The sequence below is a fragment of the Lissotriton vulgaris genome, chromosome 3_1, assembly GCF_964263255.1.
Source record: "Lissotriton vulgaris chromosome 3_1, aLisVul1.2, whole genome shotgun sequence".
NCBI lineage: Eukaryota > Metazoa > Chordata > Amphibia > Caudata > Salamandridae > Lissotriton > Lissotriton vulgaris.
In genome coordinates this window covers 1,019,288,375-1,019,314,201 of record NC_141689.1, presented here as the reverse complement: position 1 = coordinate 1,019,314,201, position 25,827 = coordinate 1,019,288,375, and the positions used below count along the sequence as shown (strand labels likewise).

Below are 25,827 nucleotides of genomic sequence, written 5' to 3'. Positions count from 1 at the left end.
TATATTAAAGGGGCAAGTGGAGTTACCTGTTTTCTGCATTGATTGTTCGACCTCATATCCATCTGTATTGTGGAAAGTTTCCCTGCATAATTCCTTATAAAACCTTTGGCTTTTCTGTGTTTTTTCTTTAGAAGGTCAAGTTGCAGAGTGCCGTATTTGGCGCTGGTTTTAGATCTGGCATGAGCCAAGGCTTTTTGATTTTACTAAAATCAATTGTATAGTATACTTACTTAGAGGAGCTTTCGCCAGCCTTCTTCATCCATTGGCGTGTTATTATGTTATTCACATTTTGGCTTCTGTCCACTACAGCATACAATATTGGTCAACGGGTCAGCCTTCAGTGCCAGGAACTAACATTACAATGTGTGTTTTTGAGACCAAAACCAATGCTTTTTTAGATTGATGATGGCCCAGCAGTTTCCCTAGCAATATCATTTTGCAAAATCCCTGATCAAACAAAAAAAGTATTGAAAAAACCAAAAGTCTGGCAAACAATGCCAGAACTATTGACTGCAAATTCTTCTATACAATTGTTTGGGCGATAGACTGATAGAAGCAACAATGGGGGAAGGGGTTGTTTACATTGCTAGGTTGATGCACTGTAAAGATTTTATTTACACACCACTTTAAGGATGCATCTAATTTGGTTTTCTAGTGTATCACACAATACTATTTAGCAGTCATTAACAATAAGGTGAAGGGAATGGCATTGATGAGTTAGCGGCTGGACCACTGTAGGTGGAAACAAAGTATTAAGCATTGCGGTGGGAAGGCCTGCAAATGCAAGGTTTTAGTTCATTCTGGAATTTAAGGAAGTATTCCTCAAGTGTAAGGTAGAGGAAGAGAGAAGTGGTGGACCCTTGAGATCACAATTCTGTGTTCGAACCATTGGGTAGTTGATATTTCTGTAAGAACTTGAGGCCAGATGTACGACCTGCCAAATAGCGACTCGCAAATGGCGATGCTTTTGCGACTCGCAATTTGCGACTTGCTATTTGGCATGTCTTGGACACTGTTTGCGATTCCCAATGGAGTCGCAAAATGCGAGGCTCATGAATATTAATGAGCCACTCGCATTTTGCGACCCCATTTGGAATGGTTGGCCCTCCCAGGGATGGTGGTCTGCTGGGCTCAGCAGACCACCATGTCTCTGACTGCTTTTAAATAAAGCAGCTTTTTTTTAATGCAACCCATTTTCCTTAAAGGAAAAGGGGATGCATTTATTTTGTTTTAAATGAAACGGTTTCGTTACATTTTTTTAAGGCCAGGCAGTGGTCCCTGTGCCCACTGCCTTTCCTTAAAAGAATATTTTGCATGCATTTGCAAAGGGGAAGGGGTCTCCTGGGTACCCCATTCCACTTGTGAATGCATTACCACCTACTTTAAGAAGGTGGTAATTTGCAAGTGTTTTACGACAGCAATTGGGGTTGCAAAACATTCGTACTTGGCTATGGAGTCACTATTTGGATCGGAACGCCCCTTACAAATACCGAGTAGCAAAACAGTATTTACGAGTCGCAATTTATTCGCGACTCAAAAATACTGTTTGTACATGGGCCCATGGTTTTTAGCGTGCACAAATGGGTCTAAGACCCATTTGTGCACGCTAAAAAACATTTGTACTTCTGGCCCTTGGTTAGGTGGATCAAAGCTCTACTTACCTTAAACTTCACCCGCCATCACTGGGATCATGATGTCCCATGATTGAACAATTGTCTGCATTCTCATCAATTGGGGTTGAACCAATAACTGGTCCAGTCACTTTCTTTACTGAGTGTAGATCATATTGTTATTTATTTTATTGATCACAGTATCATATTCTAATGTTATGAGGCCCAAACCAAAAACATTTGGTACAGTTAGAAACAACTATTAGATGTAAAGGCGGTTTACAGATACATTTGTATATATGGTTTTGTTTAGTTTCTTCCTCTTGCCTAGATCGATTTTACATTACTTGTACTTCTGAGGGAAATATACAATTCAATAATGTACGACAAAAATTCCTGCTTAACTATATGAATGTCTTCTTATGAACTCAGTAGGGGGACGCAGTTTCGTAAGCGTTACACAACCTAGCCATTCACAAAGTGATATTTTATCCCTTCTAAGGTGAATGCTGTATCTGCCAAAGATGGAGAAGACTTTACCTCGAGTCCATCCAAGCTCATCCAGTTCGATCCGGGTACGTGTACATCACATAGTTGTCATTTAATGTTTTTTGCTCATCATTTAATCAAGATAATCTCATAAGTATATCAGCCCAGTTCAATTGCGAGTTGTTTGTTTTATTCAAGTGGGATGATATAACTCAATGATATTTCTTTGAAACATTGTGTCTACAATGAGGTTCTAACAATTTAAAATACAATGTGTGCCTTATAGTCAGATGCTTCTGGTGTAAAGGGCTTTGAAATAATCTGTAAATAGGAGATCCACCAAGACTCCTGTGAAGGTCTAGCATAGTAATACATTATTGAGTGCAAGCTCGAAGTAGTAGATATGCGCAGAGCGTAAAATTGTACTTAACTGTGCTGTTAAACTGGGTTTTTGTCTTGTGAAGGAAGAGCAGTTTTCAAAGGTGAAACTGGCTGTTTTGTCTGGATTGAGTCAGAGGGATGTGTATGCAACTGATAGGAACACTTGCTTAGACCTCGGTAGAGGAATCACCATGGAGAGCCGCAAAGTAATAGCTTCATGCTGAACCAGGGTGGATGTTTAAGAAAGAGGTTAATCGTGAACATCTGCCACTACCACAGATTTTAACTCTCATGCTACAATCGGGAAGACAGCCATTTAGATTGTACTGTGAGAAGGTTGTGGCCTAAGAGAAATGTAAGAGGAAGGCTCACATCTGCTGGAAGAAGTAACAGCAATGGCCAGGCTTATATGATTAAGCAGAGCAACTCCAAAGAAAATCCTCTACCAAACAAAGATTACATAAAGCTCCTGGTCTATGCTATTCAGGTCTACACTATTCTTGAGTATGCTGTTCTGGTCTTTGCCAATGCTGCTGCCTTAATGATCTATATCTTTACATCAAGAAATTCTATGGGTCATTGAAAATGATTTTCTAGTACAGTTTTGATATGTAACCAGCTACCCAGAGTCCTGATCTATTAAGCACAAGACAATGTACATAAACTTCAAGGGCCGCATTCCATCTGCCAGCAGTATTAAGTTGGTTTAATACCACACCTGGTGAATACCTATAGTATCTGGTTAATTTTTTGCATTGTGTGCTGTTACCAAACATTTTGAGTTCTTCATCTTGGTAAGGGTGATAACTTGGAAATGCTATGTTTTGCCCCGCTTCAAGGTACAAACCATGGAATTTTGAGACATTTTGCCTCAAAACAATTGCCAAGTTTTACCTTCCAAATGTTTTCTGGGGTGGAATTTTTAAAATATATTGGAATCCTAATTTCGTTGCAAACAGCCATTTGCACAAAAATTGGGATTCAGGCAGCCTTTACAATGAGGGCCTGAATCGTAAAAATTGTGTTTTGAATAAATCTTGTTTTTCATAAAAGCAGGTTTCATTTGGGGTTGTGTATAGGGGTGGGTGAAATTTGCATAGTCGCACTACGCAAAGCTCTGCGAAACGGTAAAAGATCTCCGCCAGCACGCAGAATCGTTGTTACGCCAGTTCGCGATGCTTTTTTTCTGTTCGCGAACACTGTTTGTGTGCTCGGGCAAAATATCTCGCAAACACGCATTTTGAAAGCGCAAACAAGCAAAAAATTTAACGAAGTTGGGGATCGCAGAATTTTTGGCAATTCTGCGTTCTCTGCGGATTGCAAAATCACCTAAATTCTGCGAGCGGGATGGAATTTACTGCCCAGGCCTAGTTGTGTAGTGCCTATGTGTTTTTAAACATGGCTCATTTCTACTGATTCACTAAAAACTTCGCATACGGGCTTGATTTGTTTTACACACTGAGCTCAAAGGATCGGGTAATTTGTGCTTGATAGGCATCTACGTGTCATTTATGGAATGCCACAGCTTCTACTGATGAACTGAGTTGAACGTTTTTGACTGTAAGCAGTAAGCCTGTCTCAAAATCTGATCCTCTATCAGGAATGAAAAGTGAAAAGAAACATTTGGTAAGGGGCTAGAAAGGAGGGCAAAAGCAAACTCCTCTCTGTCCAAACTTTGGCTGCTTTTAAAGAAATGCCTTAGATTTATTTTAGATCGGAAATTGACAAAGACCACCATTCTAAATGTAGACACAATCTTGCACCAAACCTGCACACAATTTTAATTGAATAATCCATAAATTGCCCTAGAAATATTAGTACCCTTTCTACAAATGAAGTTGGTTTGTTGAATTTGTAACTTATCCAAATTACACTTGTTCATATTTATCATAGAGCATTGTATGATTTGGCCATGTTTATTATTTGCTCTGAGTTCAGCTAGCAACATTTATAATACCAGAAATTAATATTTTGAGTTTATTTATAGTTATTTGAAGGAAAGCAAGTCAACCAAAACGCTAAACAGAATCAAGGTTATATATTGGACATCGGGCAGGGGCGCAACTAGACCTGAACTTCGGGGGGGGGGCTAACACTCCCAGCCAGGGCTAGCCCTAGCACTGGTCGCACACAGTGCAACAGTCTTTTTTTGGTGCCCCTCCCCCATTTCCTCCTTCTGCATGAATTCGCTCACTACCACTCACCAACAATGCACCTCATATCTCTATAGCAACTTTCTGACAAACATTCAATTTTTTTATATCACTACTCACAGTTTACTCACACTCATTTCTGTGATCTGCATGGTACATGGTACATGGTTCTTTGTAGCAGGCACATTAACCATCTGCGCTGTGTGGGTGGCAGGAGTGCCCATTTGAGTGCACCGTGTGTGATGAGACAGTGTGAGAGTGGGGTAAGAGGAGTGATTGAAGGGTGAGTGAGTTGACCATATGAATTTGGGTGCGGATGTAAGTGCAGAGTCCGATGAATGTATGGATAGTGATGGGCTTGGGTGAAAGAGATTGCAGATTGAGCAGTGAGGGGGACAGGTGAGTGAAGTGTCACATGAGTGCAGGGTGAGTAGTGTGCTTGTGTGACTGGAGGATGAGGTATAGGGTGAACAGCGCATTTCCATTGTGCAGAGTGATCACTGTGAGTGCAGGGTTAGTGGGTGAATGGTGTGAGTGCATGGTGATCAGTGTGAGTGCATTGTGATCGCTGTAAGTGCAGGGTGAGATTGAAAGTGAAGTGCGAGAATCAGGAGTGAGTTGTCTGAATGCTGTGTGTATTCCCAGGCACTTGAAGTAATTCTGCATGTTATTGACGGCATCGTAGGGTTTCAGATATAAGTTAAACTATTGCTATTATCGCATTAATCAGGGCTCGAGGGTGGAAGAAATAAATAATGTTCTGATCCTGCAACAAACTTCCAATTTTATGATTAGGGTTGCCACCTCATTATTTTGATTTCCCAGACGGTACAAAAATAAGCAGTCACCTAACGCTGTATTTTCAGCACATATCTTTGTATACTTCGAGCAGCAAATATAACTAGAAAGCACTTTTAATTGTGTTCTAGGGCTGCCTGAACGACCCATGACTGATAATTAAATAGAACAAAGAGCAAAAACTCACATTACGAATGAATACATACTTTTTTATTTATAATTCTATTTAGTGTCAAGACGAGGTCTTTGCATCCTCTTTAAACAACACATGGCTGGCATTTTTCTTTAGTCAACCCTGCTTTATATTTCTTTTCATGAAATGCATTCTTTCATTACAGCAGTAAATGTAAAATGCAAATGTAAGAAATAGGCAGAGTGGGGGTTTAGGGGGTACTGGAACCAGAAAAAAATCTAAGCCTCGGTAACCAGTTAACAAAGGTCTTTGAATATGCAAATGGTCTTTAAAGACCTGTGAAAAACTCAGGGGTGTCGGAGATAAGACTCCAGACACTGCCCAGCCGAGCCCACAGCAGCTCGAGCTGCAGCAGCCTTGGCTGAGACACACACGGGGCTGAAGCCCTTTTATCCCTATGGGCGTTGTGCGCCTGACATCGATCAATGTGGTGGCATAGAAAGGTGGGTAAATAGGGCGTGGATCTGTCAACTGTAAGGTGGGTCATTTGTGCATGTGCTCGATGCAGCTAAGGTCAAATTTAAGGGGCTGACTTTAATATGCAAGGAATAATTTGATCCAAGATTTGTTGAGGATGATATTCCATTGAAAAAGTCCTAACAGATCCATGACACTGAAAATGGATTATGCGGTGTGTATGTACACTTTAAGGACATTTTATATTTGCATGTATGTTGCAAATATGAGGAGAAATAAAAAATATTTCTCCTCGCTACGCCGTTCTCCGGGAGGACCATGATTTTGGCTCAAATCCATGCTACATTTCTTTGTAGAGCAAAACACACAAGATGATGGACGGAATGTTGCACATTGACAAAACATTCATCCCCAGTCACAGATCTGGGTTTAATCCATCGTTATTTTGCTTACCACGCCACCCCAGTTTAGACATGACCATATGCAAATCAGTCTTGACCCTGTGCCTCATGGGAACAGTCCAGCCCGAACTGCCAAGCCATGTCTTCCCTGGACCGGAATCAAGCATCCTAGGACCGGTTTCTGGCTAACAGCCCTCATCAGCCAGGATAGCTGGACTCCAGTGGCGTAGTGAGCACTGGACCCATGTCTGGGCATACCCTTCCCACATAGGGTGAACAGCAAAACACACAAGATGATGGACGGAATGTTGCACATTGGTAAAACATTCACCCCCAGTCACAGACCTGGGTTTAATCCATCGTTATTTTGCTCACCACGCCACCCCTGTTCAGACATTGCCATATGCAAATCAGTCTTGACCCTGTGCCTCATGGGAACAGTCCAGTCCGAACTGCCAAGCCATGTCTTCCTTGGACCGGAATCAAGCATCCTAGGACCGGTTTCTGGCTATCAGCCGTCATCAGCCAGGATAGCTTGACTCCAGTGGCGTAGTGAGCACGGGACCCACGTCTGCGCATACCCTTCCCACATAGGGTGAAAAGCAAAACACACAAGATGATGGACGGAATGTTGCACATTGGCAAAACATTCACCCCCAGACACAGATCTGGGTTTAATCCATTGTTATTTTGCTCACCAAGCCACCCCAGTTCAGACGTGGCCATATGCAAATCAGTCTTGACCCTGTGCCTCATGGGAACAGTCCAGCCCGAACTGCCAAGCCATGTCTTCCTTGGACCGGAATCAAGCGTCCTAGGACCGGTTTCTGGCTTTCAGCCATCATCAGCCAGGATAGATTGACTCCATAGGCGTAGTGAGCATCCAGGCTGATGAGGGTTGAAAGCCCGAAACCGGTCCTTGGATGCTTGTTTCCAGTCTAGAGAGGACCTGGCTTGGCAGTTCGGGCTGGACTGTTCCCATGGGGCACAGGGTCAAGACCGATTTGCATATGGCTGGATTCAAACTGGATTGGCATGGTGAGCAAAAAAACTATGGATTTAGGCCCAGATCGCTGTACTGGGGTGAATGTATGACATTATTCTGCGTTCTGTCCATCATCTGTTGTTTTTGCATTTGTCACCCCGAGTGGGACGGGTATGCTCAGACATGAGTCCCGTGCTCTCCATGCCACTGGAATCAAGCTATCCAGGCTGATGAGGGTTGAAAGCCCGAAACCGGTCCTTGGATGCTTGTTTCCAGTGCAGAGAGGACCTGGCTTGGCACTTCGGGCTGGACTGTTCCCATGAGGCAGAGGGTCAAGACTGATTTGCATATGGCTGGGTTCAAACTGGAATGGCATGGTGAGTAAAAAAACGTTGGATTTAAGCCCAGATCTCTGTACTGGGGTGAATGTATGACATTGTTCTGCATTCTGTCCATCCCCTGTTGTGTTTGTACATTTCTTCGTAGGCCACAAAGTCAACAATGTTCCAAAGGTAATCAGTTAGAAACATTCAATGCGATGGCAGGGGTTATCACATTCAAAACTTGCCATGACAACAAATGGCCTTCATTAACCTAGTTCCATTGGAATACACAGTGCCCCTCCTTTCTTCTGATACAATTGTTTGTAGACATGTATTTATGTCAAAGTCCATGGGTGGATGTGCCGGGATGCCCATGCACCACCCAAGAATTGACCCATTCTCCCATGGTGTGGGTGTCATTAAAAAGTTTTCACTGCCCCTTGTCGCCATATTTTTCATGGCAGTGATGGGCAGTGGACACTGGCGATGTGTCTGCGCAATATAAATATAGTAGCCAGGCAAATGGCAAAATCGCTGACGGCCCAACAGAGTAAGTTTTGTATAGGCAGTGGAGACAGAGTACTCTATACACTGAAGGTCCACCAGTCTCTAATTAAGGCAGGCGGGCCTTCAGGTTGGCAAAAAAGGTACTCTGTCACCATTGCAACAGAGTACCCTTTCTGCCAACATTTTTATCCGCCCCTATGTTATCTCTGCTTGGTTTGTGTGAGTCATATATTTGTTTGCAGTGCACACAATCAGCCGCTTATCAGTGCACTCTTGTCTGATGGCCATATACATGACTGTGGATGCAGAGAAATAATTTGACTGAGTATAGTTCCAAACCCTGAAGTATTATAATATTTCATTCGGACCTTTATGCCCCATGCCTATATAGCTATTGAAACTAGTCCTATAAAATCGGCTTTTGCTCCATTTTTAAGACTATTTATTTGGGAGGGAGTGTAACCCTCAAAGGCCCAATACCCTAAAACACTGCCTGAATCTAGGGGGTGGAAGATGTGGATGAGTGTGCTCACTGTGTTAAGCTGCGCTGTACATTATAGGGCTTATAGTCAAGGCTCACCTGTATTTATGTTCACTACCCCTAAAGACAAATAGCACAATATAAAACAGAGTGCACTACAGTTTAGCAAATCATAACAAACGTCTTGCAAACAACGCAACCCACTATGTGCAAAATTCAATTCTGTAGGAAATTTCAGAAAATTCCAGTCCATACAATATTTTTTAGCAATATCAGTGCATACATATGCACCAGAGTATGCCACTTTGTTACAGTGCATGTCCCAGTACTGCAGAGCATGCCTCATCAATGAAGAAATTGTGCCAAAAGGTCTTCAAAAGAGGGGATATAGCCACAATTATCTCCCTAGGCTTTGTTTAGAAAATAGTTTCATATTGCAACCTGGGATGGATGATGGTCAGGCAATACCACTGACAGTATTACTTTGCAACTTAAGTGTGTGTCACTGTCAACTCATAACATTCTTTTGAAGGAGAATGTGCATTGGCAAAGCATGTTTGTAGATTTAAAGTGTTACATATTCTTTCTAACAGACAGATTTGTGATTAGAAGCCTTTGACTGTAGCATGAACTTATTTCCTCAGCTCTGGTGTGGAATCCTTGCTTCAAACAGTGGTGTTCAGCTTTGTTACAAGATGGTAGCCAGAACCCAAGGTTCATTAGGGAATGTAAAGTCTACTTCACATTTACATCCAAACTGGAAATTGTGGGGGTGGAAATTGACACCACAGTGAATGGCATCTCATTGCTGATGCTCCAAGGAGAACAGCAAGCCCTAGTCAATTCCTGTTCCTACCAGCTTACTTATTTTTAGAAAACCCTACAAAATCAAATATCAGAATTCGAGCTGTGGCCGCCGTGCTAATTCCTGACGTGGCTGGCTGTCTCATGGCAGTATGGCCTACTGCCCTCTTTGTTTGATTTCCTGCATATTGTGCACACGTCCATTTTGGGAAACACCTTTCCTGTTTAGACGGAAGAAAGCGAATCTTCCCTTCTCGGCTCCTGAAACCTTCCGGGCTCCAAATAAACAACTAACAGTCTCCAGGTCAGACATATGCTCTAATTTTTTTTTGTATTTTTCTTCTTTCCTTTTTTTTACAAATGAGATGTCTCCCAGCACAAGCCTGAATTGCCTATTTAACTCTCTACAACAGACATGGGATATGCTGATTTCTGGCATATACACCTTTCTGGTCATACCCTGAAAGGACTACACAAGAGTACAGTGCCTGGGGTGTTCCATTAATGACTAGTTTTTCTCTCCCTCTTCTATTCCTCCAGTAGGTTGGTGAGCACGATAATTTGGCAAAACATTTCTCAGCTAATTTTATTCTCAACAGCTACCATCCTAGATTGGGCCTTTTTCACAGAGCTCATTATCAACTCCATTGCTTTCAAAGTGTCTGGCACAACCACCAGTAAATGAGGAGGGAATACAGGAGGGAAGAGGGTTTTACAGAGAAAAGAGCAGCAAAAGATATTTTTGCCCCAAGGGTTTTTTTCTCTATGTCACAGTTAAAGCACGCCAGGCACTTGATATACTCTGAAGTCTCATTAACCAACCCCATTGACAAGGAACCCTCATCTTTCATGCAAACACACTGAATATTCCCCATCAGTTAGTTATACTCTAGTAAAAGAACTGTTGGACATAAAAAATGTGATCACTTAAGAAAATAATGGAGTTTCGGCAACTACTCTAGAAGTGAAATCTCCATGGAACGAACTCGACCAATTAGAATTACACACGCACCTTACGGATGGACGCATTACAGAAATTGAATTATGACTTGCCAAGCTCCCTGAACATCTGGTATCTCTAACAAAAAACAATTGATTTGAAAGATTGAAGCAGAAGAGACAATATCAGTATTATTGGAATGCTGGAGCAACTAGAGAAAGACAACATTTTTCAACTCTTCACTAATCTGATTCCTACACTGATTGAAATCACATCCTCATCCAAACTTGAACTCCACGTGCCCACAGATTGCGCTCAGAGAACTCTACTAATACTCAACAACCCTGTCAAATCCTGGTTTTCTGCTAGTGCCTCCAACAGGCAAACAAAATCATCACAGAAGGAAGGAAACACAGCCCATACCTCTACAACAAAATCCAGATTTTCATTACCTCAGACTTTTCTGATCCAACCAACCTCAAGAGGAAGCAATTCCTAGCTCTACAACCTATATTAAAGAAGGGAGAAATGAAATATGGACTGTTGGAACCGACTACAATGCTTATAAGCTAGCTAGGAAAAAAAAGAGATTATCTAGACCCAAGCAAACTGGAAGCTTTTCTGAATGACTTGGACAGCATTTAGTCTACAATGGAATGTAAAAACACTCTTCCACCAACCACGCACGAGCCAAGCTGCGATAATGCTTCAGACTGGACGAACATGGCAGATGGGAAACTGTGACTCAGAATTGGTCCCATGGTGGCAAGCATAGAGCTTGGAAGGTATTGACACTGAGAGACAAATCTATATCACCTTTGAAAACATATCTAAGGGACTCCAGTAGAGCCTGATTATTGTATTGCAAAGACTTGTAATGTATTATTATTATTTATGTTATTTTTCATTTGCTTTTCTTTCTCTACACTTTCCTGCACTGTGATAGATAGACTCATAATGCCATATTTTGATATATAAAGTATTATTGATACCTTCTTTCCTCTTCATGATTTTTGTGACATAACTTATCAAGATAATGTTTGCAATTTTTATCTTCCTAGTACGATTTTAACTTTGACAATCGATATTCATACGGGACGCTGTTATTAAAACCTCTTAAGTCTGCTGGCCTTACTTACCCTTAATCCCACATAGCCTCATACGCTTCCCTCCAAATAAAAGTTAAAAGCAGAGTGTAAAAAATTGTCTAAACACTTTGGGCCCCATAACGATGTTGCATATGGGTATGAAAATCGCCCGACCATGAGTTGGTGGTTCCGTATACCTAATTACATGGTGTGGTTGCAAACTCCCATTTCCCTATGGGAGCTTGTGCTGCGGCCGTAAACCAGTCGTAGCACTCGCTCCCATTAAGAAATGGCAGTTTATGTCAATCCCTGCACCGCGGGAAACACACATCACACGGTGCCTGCTACACGGTGCAGGGATACACAGGCCTCCAACCGGGGGCTGCAGGGAAAAAGGGGCCCTGCCAGGGGCCCCCAAAGTCACTTTCCGTCTGGATTTTCATGTCAGAAAGCCTGGCATGGAAAGCCTGTCGGAAACCGACGTCGTTATCCCGACGGTGGAAACGTCGTCCTCAGGGATTATCTTGTGGTCTCCGACTGGTCGACGGGCTCCTGGAGCCTGTTGGAATTCAGCCGGAATGACCGGCTGGTTTCATTTTCGACCGCCGTAATCGTAATACTTTACAAAAAGCAGAGTGCCAGCCACACAATTATTTCAAATCCTCTTCTTTTGAGGAAGAAACCAAGTTAAACTCCTGTGTTTAGCTGGGTATTACACTTTTACCCTTTTTCCTTTTTATTATAATTCAAATTTTATATTTCTTGTATGGAAAGAACAACTTGTCGTATTTTTGTTTACACAAAAGACAAATATTCACTTTACCACATCCAAAAACACTTATTAACAACACAAAACATTTTGAGACATCAACACATCTACTTGTATATACATACTGATTCACTTTGATATATACACAAAAATATCTTGAAAAAGACCAGAGTTGTGATCGATATGGGTTCGAGATTTCAAGTAGACTATTTTTCAAAAGTCAGAAGAAAATTATTACAAACAACTTAATAGGATTTGCAATTCATTTCATAATCATAGACCACATATTAATTCATTTAGTCTATCAACAGACAACTGTCTAATCTCTTTCACGCCAACGCGTTTCGAATCCGGTATGTCCACTCAACGGATTCTCCTCAGGGCTCTACCTTTAAAGAACATATCTAAAAAGTGTATAAAACAAAGCCAGTTTTAGCTTTTGTGTTTTTAGAAATCCTTTGCTTCCAACTAAACAGTTACAATGTTACTCTTCTTACCTGGTCGCCAGCAATTGCCGGTCTGCAGGAAGATTGAGTTTTAGCCTGCGGTCCTTTAGCTGATTGTCTAAAGGTAAATGTAGGCATAATTACTTATCTTGTTTAACTAGTCAGACAGCATGGGACATGAGTCTTTTTACACATACCTTGTGGGATCAAGTCCTTGTCCCCTCTGGTATGTCTATGTTTCTTTCCAATATTGTAGGTTCATTACAGCCTGCAATAAGTAAAGTATTTTATATAGACATTTGTATTGCACAGAACAAAAGAGAGAGCGTTCACTGCTCTACGAGGCATACCTGTGTCAGTTTGATTTCTAGTATAGACGTTTACTCTTCAGGCTACAAGCGCATACCATGCGCACTCCAAATCCGGTTTTTCAAACGTGACCCTACAGTGATTAAACATGTATTTTAGCTTTCTTTTAAGGCTGTTAGCCGCTTTACTCACCCATGTCTCGCTAAACTTACATGTATTGTCGTTTGGCGGCGGCTGACTCTCAGTCTCTAGATGCGGTTGTTATGCTCCTTCGAGCGCACTCCGTTCAGGGCTTGTCAATCTTCGCCCTGCAAGGGTAAAGCGTAATACGGCGGTCGAAAGTGAAACCGATGCTTAAACTCGAAAAACTCCGGCCTGGGGTCAGAGGCTTTCCAAGTCTCACTGTAATTGGGCCCTTTGTGTTGGACACATAACTAGAGCATTGTACTTATACCCATTTTTCCCATAACTACCAGAACAATAGTACTACTCAGTAGCTCTTTAGTGACCTCCTTTACATCCAGAGATGACTGTCTCACATTGACATTACAACCCATATTACAACTTTATCTATATATCTATATCTACAACTATATCAAATAATCATAGTCAATAAGCCCATTAATTTATTTCTTCTTTCATTCAAAAGTTTAACATACTCTCAGCCTTTCATTTAAATGTAATACCTTTATCAACCTCATGCAATCAACAGACCCAAGATCACTTAAAGTTGCGTTTTTGATTATAAATGGTTTAATGCATTTTATCAAAATGAAAAAATACTTACTTAGATTGGTCACAACAAACCTGGTAATGCACTGTTGTAGGAAACCCACCTTACCCAACAAGAAAGTGAAACATTGAAACCAGATTGATTGGGACAGGTCATAACTGCGAGTATCACGACTAACCCGAAATCCAAGGAATGCACACCTCAAATAAAATGCAGGGTAGCCATTCTTTTTAAAAGTACCTACCCTACAAAATATTGCAAAAGTGGGTAGATACTGATGATATATACATCTTTGTTAACCTTTTTAATAGTATGTTCCATATATGTTCCTAGGGACTCTAAAACTGTCTTTATGTCACAACTTAGTAGGCTATTGACATCTTGTGACTCCTCCCGAGTTATAATCAGAGGAGATTAAAACATTACTATTGATCCGTTTTTTGACAGATCGGGTAAACCTGATACACATCACAATAAAGACAGACATATCCTTATGGATTTCATTAAAGATCAAGCATTACAGGAGCCCTGGATGATGTTAAACGCTAATGAAAGAGACTATACTTTCACCTTATGCTTACGATCAGTACGTACGAGAATCAACTACTTTTTGTTTCCTCCTCTGTTTTACAATTAGTAATGAATATGAATATCACCCCCTGCAGCACATCGGGACATGATCTTCTAGATATTCAGATGGATCTGGGACTCACAGAACTCCCGAAGCCTCATTGGAGGTTGAACCTGACTTCAAATACAGCACATCGGTGAAAATCACCAACTATGTTTATATGTTGAGCAATTTCTAAAGGATAATGAACACTCAGTAGCTAGTGCTCATGCATTATGGGGAGCCGGAAAAGCAGTGCTAAGAGGCTTGATTATGAGGGATACTGCAATTGCATAAAAACAAGCAAACATCTATAGAATATGTTTAGAGAAGGAACTCACAAATCTGACATTCAATTATTTTCAGATGCAATACCCAGACATATTGAAGAAACTACTTTCTGAGAAATTTGCTCTCACCAACCTCTATGCATCCTATGCTGCAAAGTGTCTATTTGCATTCGTCAGCACTACTATGAATGAGGAGAGAAGATTGGGAGACTACAGGCTCATCAACTTCGCCCAACAAAAATCTTCCAGAACAATCCCTGCTATTAGAAATAATATTATCAACTTACTCTACCTTCAGAAATTATTTTCCAATTTCAGAAATACTATGAAACATTTTGCACATCCAGAAATTGTTCAGATCAGACAGAAGAAGAGGCCTTCTTCTCCGAACTCAATATCCCCAAACTTACACTAGAGCAGAAAGACAACTTGGAGGGTGAAATTACAATCGACAAGGTAGTCGAGCTCATTGATTGTGTGGCCACAGTTAAAGCACCCCATTGAATTTTACATATTTACCAAACATTATACCATTCCAATTTTAGAATCAGTCTTTTAAGAAGTATTGCATACAGACATTTACCACCTGATTTTTTAAGGGCGCGTACCATGGTCATCCCAAAACCAGGCAAAGACCCCATAGAGTGCTCTGGTTATAGACCAATCTCATTAATCAATTTGGATGTTAAAATTCTGAACAAAGTCATGGCCACTTGTCTTAATTTGGTAATTACCTTTATAATATACCCATCACAAGTCGGGTTTGTACTGGGACATTCACCTATAACGTGTCTCTGCAATCTTTCACACAATTTATCGCAACTGAGGCAGGACATGGAAGAAAACGTCCTCCTTTTCCTAGATGTAGAAGAATCAAATAGAGAGGAGTTATGTGTTCCACACTATGGAAAGTATGGTAGTTAGCATAGATTTTGTCACTTTAACTTAAGGAATGTATCATTCACCTACGGCCTCTGTTACATGCAGGGCTTCACATCTCCTTACTTTGAAATCTATTGTGGTACCAGGCAAGGGTGCTCATTACCGCATTTGTTGTTTCTTTTTATTCTTGAACAAATGGCTATAGCCATATGGAATAATACTGATATCAAAGGCATTCAAACCACCGTGCGTGGAAAAAAGCCATTATCTTTGAAGATAATATCCTACTGACTCTTTCACAACCAATGCTCTCCGCAACCTCTTTAATATTTCAACGGACCATATTTTCATCAACTGGACTTGCATTACCACAAATTCCCACTACTACCTATGCCTCTCTTATAAATCTCCCCTTCAAGTGGCTCAATTTGAAGTTAAAATTATTAGGGATACTTATTAATCAAAGATTAAAAGACATGAAGAGCGTGGCTTGGAGTGCCAGCATGGCGGATGTGCTCTAGACGAGCTCCGTCTGGCCCGACATAGATCCTCCCTTTATCCTGGCTCCCGCAGCAGCTTGAGGGTTCTCGAGGCTCTCTTATCCTCAGCGCTTCCCTTGACGAGGCCCGGGCGGTGTTTTCAGTGATCCGACGGTAATTGGTCAGAGCTCGGGGGCCCCGGTCTGGTGAGGCCTAGTTGCGGCGAGTGGAGCCGGGGCCTCGAGTGAAGAGGCTGCCCCGGTACGGTGGTGCGGCAGCAGCGGCCCCTCCGGGAGGGCCCGTGGGCCAGTGGACCCTGAGGGCGGCGAGTTTGGGGCGCATCGACCTCTTGAATATGGGCAGCGTGGACAGAGTGAAGGGTGCCCGGCCCTGGAGGCGAGAGTATTGCCGGCGATCCCAGGCGGCCGGGACGGCAGACACATGGTGCCGGTTGCCTGGGCGGAGGAACAGTGCGTGCCCTGGGGCGCTGCTGGACTCGTGTGGTGTGACACCCCGCTCCAACTGCGGTGTCTGCGTGGGGGCCCCATAGAGTCCGTGATCATCTCGAGGGCCCGTGGAGTCGAGGGTGAGGCCCGTGGAGTGTGGGTGAGCGAGTGCTGCAGCGACGGCACGCCCTGGGCTGGCGAGACTATGGTGGTGGGCGCTTTGCCCTGATTGGTGCCCTGGGCCCCTGAACGAATGAGCAGAGCGTGGCCCAGAGGAGAAAAGCCTGCTGAGTGCCGGTTGGTGACGGGGACTGGTGGCGCTGTTTGCCGTGGATTTTGGCGGACGCGCAGTGGACTGGCGGTAGAGCCTGCGACAGTGCCAGGGGTTCTGGAAGAGATCGTGTGGAGGCCCACTGGCAATACCGGATCTGCCTTGGACCCACAGCGTTAAATCTACATTATTCTGGTGAGGAAAGTGCGGGGGTGGTGCGGCGCCCGGAGGTCTTTTTTCCCCTCCCCCAGCACGGAAGGAACTCTTGTGGAGGGCCACGCAGGGGCTCTAGCTGGTGAACACTACTGTCACTGGGGGCCCCCATCGCAACGTGAGCCTAGGTGGGAGAGGATCCGAGGACTGGGCCCAGTCGGGCGGATAGCTGGAGACCGGCTACCATGACAACAGGCAGAGGAGGGGGGGGGGTGCCGCGACGCATGGGCCCATTGATAAATTCACCGGGCCGAGCAGAGGAGCCGGAGCAAATGGGGGACAGCAGGAGCCTGGGCCGGACAATGCAGCCTTGATGGCGGCTATCACGCAGTCCCGGGATATGTTGCATGCCGAAATTGGCGCAGTGGGGGCAGATGTCACACTCCTGCGGCAGGACCTGCTGAATTCTGTATCTCGCATCACAGAGGCAGAGACGAGGATCTCAGGGGTGGAGGACGACGTTGCAGCCCTGAAGCGGCAAGTGGCCAAAATGGAGAGTGTCCAGAAGGGTCTGGCTCTGCGGACCGAAGATGCAGAGGGACGTGAGCGACGCAATAACTTGCGCTTTGTTGGTTTTTTGGAGGGCTGCGAGAAGGGTGACATGGAATAGTTTCTGACACAATGGCTAGAGAGCTGGCTCCCCCCCGGATGCCCTGTCTCACTGTTTCGTAGAGGAGCGGGCTCACCGGACCCTGATCCAGAAGCCTCCTGTGGGGTCCCGCCCGCGGCCAGTCATCGCGAAACTGCTGAATTACCATGACCGCGATGTCATCTTGAAACAGGCCAGGGCTAAGGAACCGATACTATTTGAGAACAGTCGCATTATGGTCTTCCTGACTACACACGCCTGGTGCAGCAGCAACGCCAGTCGTTCCAGGCGGCCAAGGCCCGTCTTCGAGACCTTAAACTCCCATATGCTCTTCTGTTTCCTGCCCATTTGAGAGTGGTATTTCAAGCACGCACTCACTTTTTTGATACCCCGGAGGAGGTCTTTAAGTGGACTGATGAGACAGTGAGAGTGCGACCACATACGCTGCCGGGGCTGGACTCTGGGAATTGGCGATCCCGGTCGCAACAGCGCTCCGCCTCTGGAGGGGCCTCCGCTCGGGGACCCCAGTCTCTAGGCACTGAGCAGCGAACATGTGACCTGTGTAATGCATATGCTTTATGGAGGTTTGCTGGCTCCCCTTTGCGGGAAATCTGTGGTTCTGTGTTTTAGTTACTGGCTGCGGGAGGAGAATATGATATGGGCTGTTCCCCCCTTTCTCAGGGTTTGGTGTTGGGTGGGGGTGGACTAAGATGATATGGGTTGGTGGGTGGGGATTCATTGGCATGCGGGACCTCGGGGCCCACGTTTGGGATGGGGTGCCCACCTTGCCACAAAAGGTACTTCAACTGTTTTGAGGTATTGGGGGTGGCGGTGGGGGGTTGCTTGTTTGGGGGTGGGTTTGTTAGGGTGGGGTAGGGTTACACTGGGAAGTCCTATTTGTTTGTTTTTTCTTTGTCCTTACGTCCGTATGTCCGTGAGATACCTGAAGCAACTCTCAGATGATGCATTGCCCTGATAAACCTCTGGGGCCCCATAGTACCCTGCGTATACTTGCTGCAATGTCCGAGGGGTATTAGACAAGATAAAGCGGGGAGCGGTGTTGCGACAGGCGAAGCGAATTGGGGCAGACATCCTCCTCCTACAGGAAACCCATCTGGTGGGCACTAAAGCCCCGTGTCTGCAGAGATTTGGCTATCAGCAGGTCTATCATGCTGGGTTCATGAGGGGATCCAGGGGCGTGGCTATACTCATACACCGTAGAATCCACTACACTCACACAATGCTCTGGACGGACACACAAAGAAGGTATCTGGTTGTGCAGGGTATGGTGGGGGAGGTTCCTCTGGTCTTGGGTTGTGTCTATGCCTCGCCACCATTACAGTGGTCCCTGATTGAGAAGCTATACACGGTCTGGGCAGACATCCCGGATGTGCTGACTGCGGTTGGAGGCGACTGGAATGATGTCCTGGATATCACCAAAGATAGGTTTCGGCAGGTGGGCGGTACATACATAGGCCACTCCACAAAGCTACAGGGTATAGTGAGTGGTATGGACTGGGTAGATTCGTGGAGGCATTTACATGGCGATACACGAGAATATACATTTGTCTCTGCTGTACACAGGTCCTTCTCAAGACTGGATTATATCTTTATTCCTCGGGCAGCGGCTGGACGTGTGGAATCGGCAACGATTCTCCCGCGGGGCCTCTCTGATCACTCGCCGGTGTCTATGGAGCTTCGGTTGGGTTGGGGGAGGCAGCCATTCCGATGGCGCTTGTCGGTGTGGCACCTTCAACAAGAGGATTATAGACAACACATGCGCAAGGCGATTTCCAATTATCTTACTGGGAATGTGGGATCAGTCTCGAGTGCCGCTACACTGTGGGAAGCATTGAAACCTACACTGTGATGGATAGATATTGCCTGGTGCGCGGCCTGTGTGGAAGCAAAGGCGGGAGGTCTTGGTGCGTGTGGAGGCCGAGGTGGGGGACTTGGAGCGTCGAGCACGACTGACGGGGGAGGCTTGTGTTGTGAGCCAGCTTCGTTGCTCATGGATGAGGCCAGACAGGTGTGGCTAGCCACACGCAGTAGAATTTGCCAGTGGGGGGATAAATCTAGTAAAATGTTACACAGGCTCTGTCAAGGGGTCTTTCATGCGCAGAAGTTGCCCGGGATTTTAGATGGAACAGGGGATCCGTCAACGGACCCAAGAGAGCTGTCGGAGAGTTTCGCTCTGTATTATGCAGAGCTCTATGCCCCGCGGGAGTGCCTGTCGGCTGATCAGGTTAACAAATTCATAGCAGATCTGCCCCCTAGGACGGTATCTGATGAGGTGCGAGATAAACTGGATCTTCCCCTGACAGATGAGGAACTGGGCACCACCCTGAGGGAGTTGAACTCGGGGAAGGCCCCCGGTCCGAATGACTTTCCCAGTGAGTTCTTCAAGAAATACAATACCCAGTTGGCCCCACATTATCGGGCGGCGTTGGAGGAGGCCACAGGTCAGGGCAGGCTCCCCCCGGATTGGAGGCATGCGGAGGTGGTGGTATTTCACAATCCGGGTTGTCCCCCGGAACAGCACTCCTCCTATCGTCCGATCTCGCTCCTCAATGTGGAGGCCAAGGTCCTGGCCAAGGCTTTGGCCAATCGGCTCCTTCCCTATATCTCAGGACTGGTACACCCGGACCAGGCTGGTTTTATGCTGCAGAAGGCGACCAGACACAATATCAGACAGGCGCATGTGGTGATGGAGGCAGTTAAGGGCATTGGGCAGCAAGCTGCGTTTCTCCTGGCTGACATGGACAGAGCATTTGACTCTTTAAGTTGGGTGTATTTGTTTTCACTGCTTCCGCGGCTTAACCTGGGCCCTCATTTCCTGTCGTACCTGCGCCTTCTGTACACTGACTTAACGGCCTTGGTTCGTGTTGCGGGATCGGTCTCTTCTACATTTCAGATTCAGCGCGGTACCCAGCAGGGGTGCCCTCTGTCGCCCTGCTTATTTGCCTTGGCTATGGAGCCACTGGCGGCATGGCTGATAATAGATGCACAGATGAGAGGGTTTGAATGGGCGCAGGGCCTGTCAGACAGAATTGCGCTCTACGCAGACGGCATCCTCTTTTTCCTTACGGACCTTCATAGATCAGGGCCGCGTCTTTTGAGAATCATGCAGATTTTTGGGGAGTCGTCGGGGCTCTGTATGAATCCCTGCAAATCCACACTGTGGGTGCTTGGAGAGCAGACTCATGCTGTAGGTGACTGGGCCGCTCCGCTCCAGGTAGCAGTAGGAGGACTTAAATACCTGGGGGTATTCCTGTCGGATATCCCAGCCGTGTCCTTGGAGCGGAACCTGGTGCCGGTCTGGGATCGCGTACGGGCCAAACTCAAAACCTGGTCGCGTATGCCACTTACCATATATGGCAGGACGGCGATTATTAAAATGGTGCCGCTCCCACGCCTGCTGTATCAACTGCAGCATCACCCGTACCCAATACCCCCGAGCTGGTTTCGCCAGATAAACTCTGCGTTGGGTCAGTTCCTGTGGGGGGGGGGGGCGGTTCATGTGGCGTTGCGCACGTGCTTCCTCTCTATCTATTGTGGGGGCTAGCGACCTCGAATATCCTCTCCTACAACCAAGCCTCCCATTTATTGGTGTTAAACGAGTGGTGGTACGGGGATAGGACTGACCCGGCATATGCCATGGAACGATACCTGATGGGTTCAAATACACTACACACCATCCTCTACTCGGCATCCCTGCGGAATGCGCTGCCGGAGGCCTCCCGGGTGGTGTTTCACATCTGGTGGCAGGCTTTGCGCCGTATGGGGTGGTGGGACACTCTGACAGCGGAGACTCCTCTGTTGCACAATGGACGGTTTCCTGCCCTGGCGTCGCTGCAAGGCTTTACGGGGTGGGACAGCATCGGCATCTCGACCTTAGGGGACGTGATGCATGGTACAACACTTAAATCCTTCCAGGATTTTAGGGACAGCTTTGAGATGCCCAAATCCCAATTCTTCAGATACCTTCAATTTCGCCACGCCCTGTCCCCCAGCCTAGAGGGGTTAGAGACTCTCCCCGAATTCAACCCACTGGAGGGGGGATCTGGAGACGAAGAAAATATCTCGCATTTATCAGACACTGGTCACACACAGTTCCCCCACACTATAGAAGCTTAGGGAGTATTGGGAGGAGGAAGTAGGTGGGCTAGAGGAGGAAGATTGGAGGGAGGTGCTGGCCGCACCCAGGGGTGTCACCATAGCGATGCGTCTTCGCCTTATCCAGTTCAAATATCTGCATAGGGTCTATTATACGAGGGTTCGTCTTTGGCGGGCGGGACTGATTGCCTCACCAGACTGTCTCCGCTGTCACAGGGAGGAAGGGACGTTTCTACACACGGTCTGGAACTGCGGAGCTCTTGTTCGTTTCTGGAGTGGGGTCCTGGCCTTTCTGTCTGAGGTATTGGGGTGGGAGCTCCCCCGCATGCCACAATTTACCTTACTGCGTGTCATGGATGGGGTGGGGGGCAACATATACAAGAGACACTTGATGTTACTGGGCCTCACGACAGCCAAGAGAGACATAGCTAAAGGGTGGAAGGATCCACAGGCCCCATCGGTGGCTGTCTGGAAGAGGGGACTTGATTTTTACATGGGATTGGAGCGTCCGATTTTTGTAGCAAGGGGGTGCCCGCAGAAGCATTTTAAAATTTGGAAGCGCTGGGCGGACTACAGGGGGTGTGGCTGGAGCTCCCAGTAGAGCAAGATGAGCTTCCTCAGGAGGGGTGAGGTGGAGAATGCAGTGGAGTGTGGAACATGGAACGGACGGGACAAATGGATTTGCTTATATTTTTCTCTTTATGCTGTATATTGTTTACTATGATAGAATTGGACCTAATGAGGACTGTGCGACTTTGGGGAGGGGGTGGTAGTTGGTTGGGATGGGGGTTTGGGGCGGGGGGACTGGGGGAGGGGAGGTTGGGTAGGTAGGGGGGTTTCTTTCTTCTTTGCCCCTTTTCCTTTTTCCTGGCTTTATTTGCAAATGTTTGCCTGTATAATGAAAACTGCTGATGCTGTTATGTCAATTTTTGTGGTTTTTCCCTGGGTAACGGCCCCTGCATTACTTGTGCAATCTGACAATAAAATGTGTTTAAAAAAAAAGATTAAAAGACATGATCATGGGCAATCTGTACCCTGTAGTTGAACAAATTAAGTGAGACTTCCCAACGCCGGCCGCTTCTGAATCTTATCACTTTGGGGTAGGGTAAAGATCATTAAGATGAATATGATCCCCAAATGGAATTATATTTTTGAGATAGTACCTTTATCTATCTCACATTCATTCCTCAAAACCATGACCATTTACCAATTTATTTAGGGGGAGGGGTGATTGACCTCGTCTGAAGGGCTCAAAATTGTATCTGTCTTCAGCGAAAGGGGGTTTATGTCTACCTCACTTAGACAACTATATGATTGCAAAAAAAAATGCTCACTCTATATATATGTTATCTACTCATAGAAAAACTCCCCCTTGGGTTACATTTGAACATACATTACACAAATCAGACATGGAACTGGCAATTTTTTATACCAAGCATCCATGATTTAAAAATTCTACTAATTTGATAATTTATTCTTCACAGTTAGCTTCGCAGAAAACTTACAAATTCTCATAATTGCTTACATTCCCATGCTCCACTCTGAAATATTGCAGATATTGTGCATAGGGGAGGTGAGTTCATCTGGCCCCTTTGGGTTAAACATAAAAGAAACCTAGATAATGATAAATTCATGCAACAACACTCTTTAAAGTAATTCTCATAACAAGAATTTGGACTCCCTTCTTCATAATTCAATAGAATAAATCAGCCCTTTCATCAATAATTAGGATTTCTGCATGGGGTTTTAGTAATCAGAAAGTTTTGGCACACATCAGGTGGCGCTGAGAATAGAAAGAGTACAAAAATAAGAACGGTGCTACTTGGTCAGGGGAAACCCAAAACCCCTGAAAAAGAGTGGGTCAAGACCCACCCTGTAAATTGTTAACACTGAGTCCAGAACACACGTGACGTTAATTGTTGCGACACATGTAAGGTGCGAATATCAAAGTCATTTGTAACGAAATAACAAGAGTAAGGAAACAAGATTGACAAACAATAGTTGATTCTTTTGATTTTATTTATGATTGTGGTCCTCCTTCAACAGGAGATCCAAAGAAAAAACCAGCCAATACGTGTTTCGTCAGACGGGTAGTTACCCGTGATTCTTCAGGGCGAATAGATATATATATATCTATTCGCAACCCTTTACCACGATCAGGACCGGGTTGGAAATATCACTGGTCCCCCGATACCGCACTTTTGAGATATATTCAGCCCTGAAGAGTCTGTTCTTTTTTTTTCCCTTTTTTAAATTGGATTATCATGTACACACACTCATTTGTAATTTATGTATGATTATATTTATATGCTGAATATACCGTTTCTTTTTGAAATGCCAAGAAAAATTGGAGAAAAAAAACCCTGGAAATTATTCTACTGCCCATCTTCACTTACGAATCATCCAGTCATCTTCAGTCAGATCTATGCCCCTGGACAATGGAATCATGGTTCTCATCTGCAGTACTGTTACCACAGTGTCTATCTCTCACCCATCTCTATGTTCATGAACCACACCTCAAGCTAAAGAATTGATGCTGGAGACATCTCCCTCACTGGCAGTGAGGGGATCCAGAGTTGACTTTGACATAAAATATATGCCATTTTCCACCTTCAGGTAGATCTGGTAAGGGTCCTTGTCAGCCCCTCAGCTCTCTTAACACACTGCCTCTGAGGTAAGCCTGTCTGCTCGTGGCAAGCTACCAGGGGGGTGCGCAGGGGTTATTAAGGGGTGTAATCCACTTATCCTGACTTAGAAGTAAGGGTCCCTATTTGGACAAAGGTGAATACCATTGCCAACTAGAGACCCCCAGATCTAACATTGGTGGTCAGCTGTGAGAATTTGGACTTTGCATTTGTGTTTCATAAACAGTGATTGGTGTACACTACTAGTGAGTGCAAACCAAACTCGACCACATACTTTTTTTTAGAATCCTTTTTCCTTGGACTGTTAGTTTTTTCCTGAAAACTCCTAATTCTTACTACCATGAGTAAACCAGCATCTGTTGCATCTATGGATCTTGATTTTGAGGAAGAGAGGTTGGAAACTTACACTGTGAAAAAGCTCAAGTATCTCTGCAGGAAATTTAAAGTTGCTACACCAGGCATTTCTAAAAAGGAAGACTACTAAAAGGCGCTGAGGGCCTGGGGGGTAGAAGCAAGAAATGTACCTGATCTTATGGTGGAGCCTGTTGGGGATGCAGATGGGCAAATTGATGGGCCAGTGTTTCCAGTCAGGGGAGGGGTGCCGTCCCCACCTGGCAGCAGCATCTCTTCCAAAGACCTGTCCCCAGAGAGTTGGAAGACAAGGAGAGAAATAGGGCACAGAAGCTGGAGATGGCTAAGCTTAAGATGGAGAGTCAGAGCGAAACAGAGAATAACAGGTTGTCTTTGGAAAGGGGGAGAATGAGAATGGAGCATGATAGCATCTTGAGGGAGTTAGAGTTCAAGGCTAAGGGCTTAGAAATCCATCCCTCTAGTGGCAGTGCACCATCTGTGCCTTCAGAAGGCAGAATACATATTCCCAAGGATGACATCAAAGATTTTCACAAAGGTGAAGATATTGGTCAGTGGTTTGCAGCCTATGAGATACCGTTTCTTTTTGAAATGCCAAGAAAAATTGGAGAAAAAAAACCCTGGAAATTATTCTACTGCCCATCTTCACTTACGAATCATCCAGTCATCTTCAGTCAGATCTATGCCCCTGGACAATGGAATCATGGTTCTCATCTGCAGTACTGTTACCACAGTGTCTATCTCTCACCCATCTCTATGTTCATGAACCACACCTCAAGCTAAAGAATTGATGCTGGAGACATCTCCCTCACTGGCAGTGAGGGGATCCAGAGTTGACTTTGACATAAAATATATGCCATTTTCCACCTTCAGGTAGATCTGGTAAGGGTCCTTGTCAGCCCCTCAGCTCTCTTAACACACTGCCTCTGAGGTAAGCCTGTCTGCTCGTGGCAAGCTACCAGGGGGGTGCGCGGGGGTTATTAAGGGGTGTAATCCACTTATCCTGACTTAGAAGTAAGGGTCCCTATTTGGACAAAGGTGAATACCATTGCCAACTAGAGACCCCCAGATCTAACATTGGTGGTCAGCT

At 45.0% G+C, this 25,827-nt stretch overlaps 1 protein-coding gene across 1 annotated transcript in view; it reads left to right on the top strand.

The window, feature by feature from the left end:
- Nucleotides 1–25,827, top strand: part of FREM1 (FRAS1 related extracellular matrix 1) — a 564,068-nt gene that overhangs the window by 435,062 nt on the left and 103,179 nt on the right. Inside the window, exon 28 of the mRNA XM_086961404.1 lies at nucleotides 2,113–2,185. Coding sequence (XP_086817530.1) covers nucleotides 2,113–2,185 — 73 coding nt within the window. The remainder of the gene's footprint in view (nucleotides 1–2,112; nucleotides 2,186–25,827) is intronic.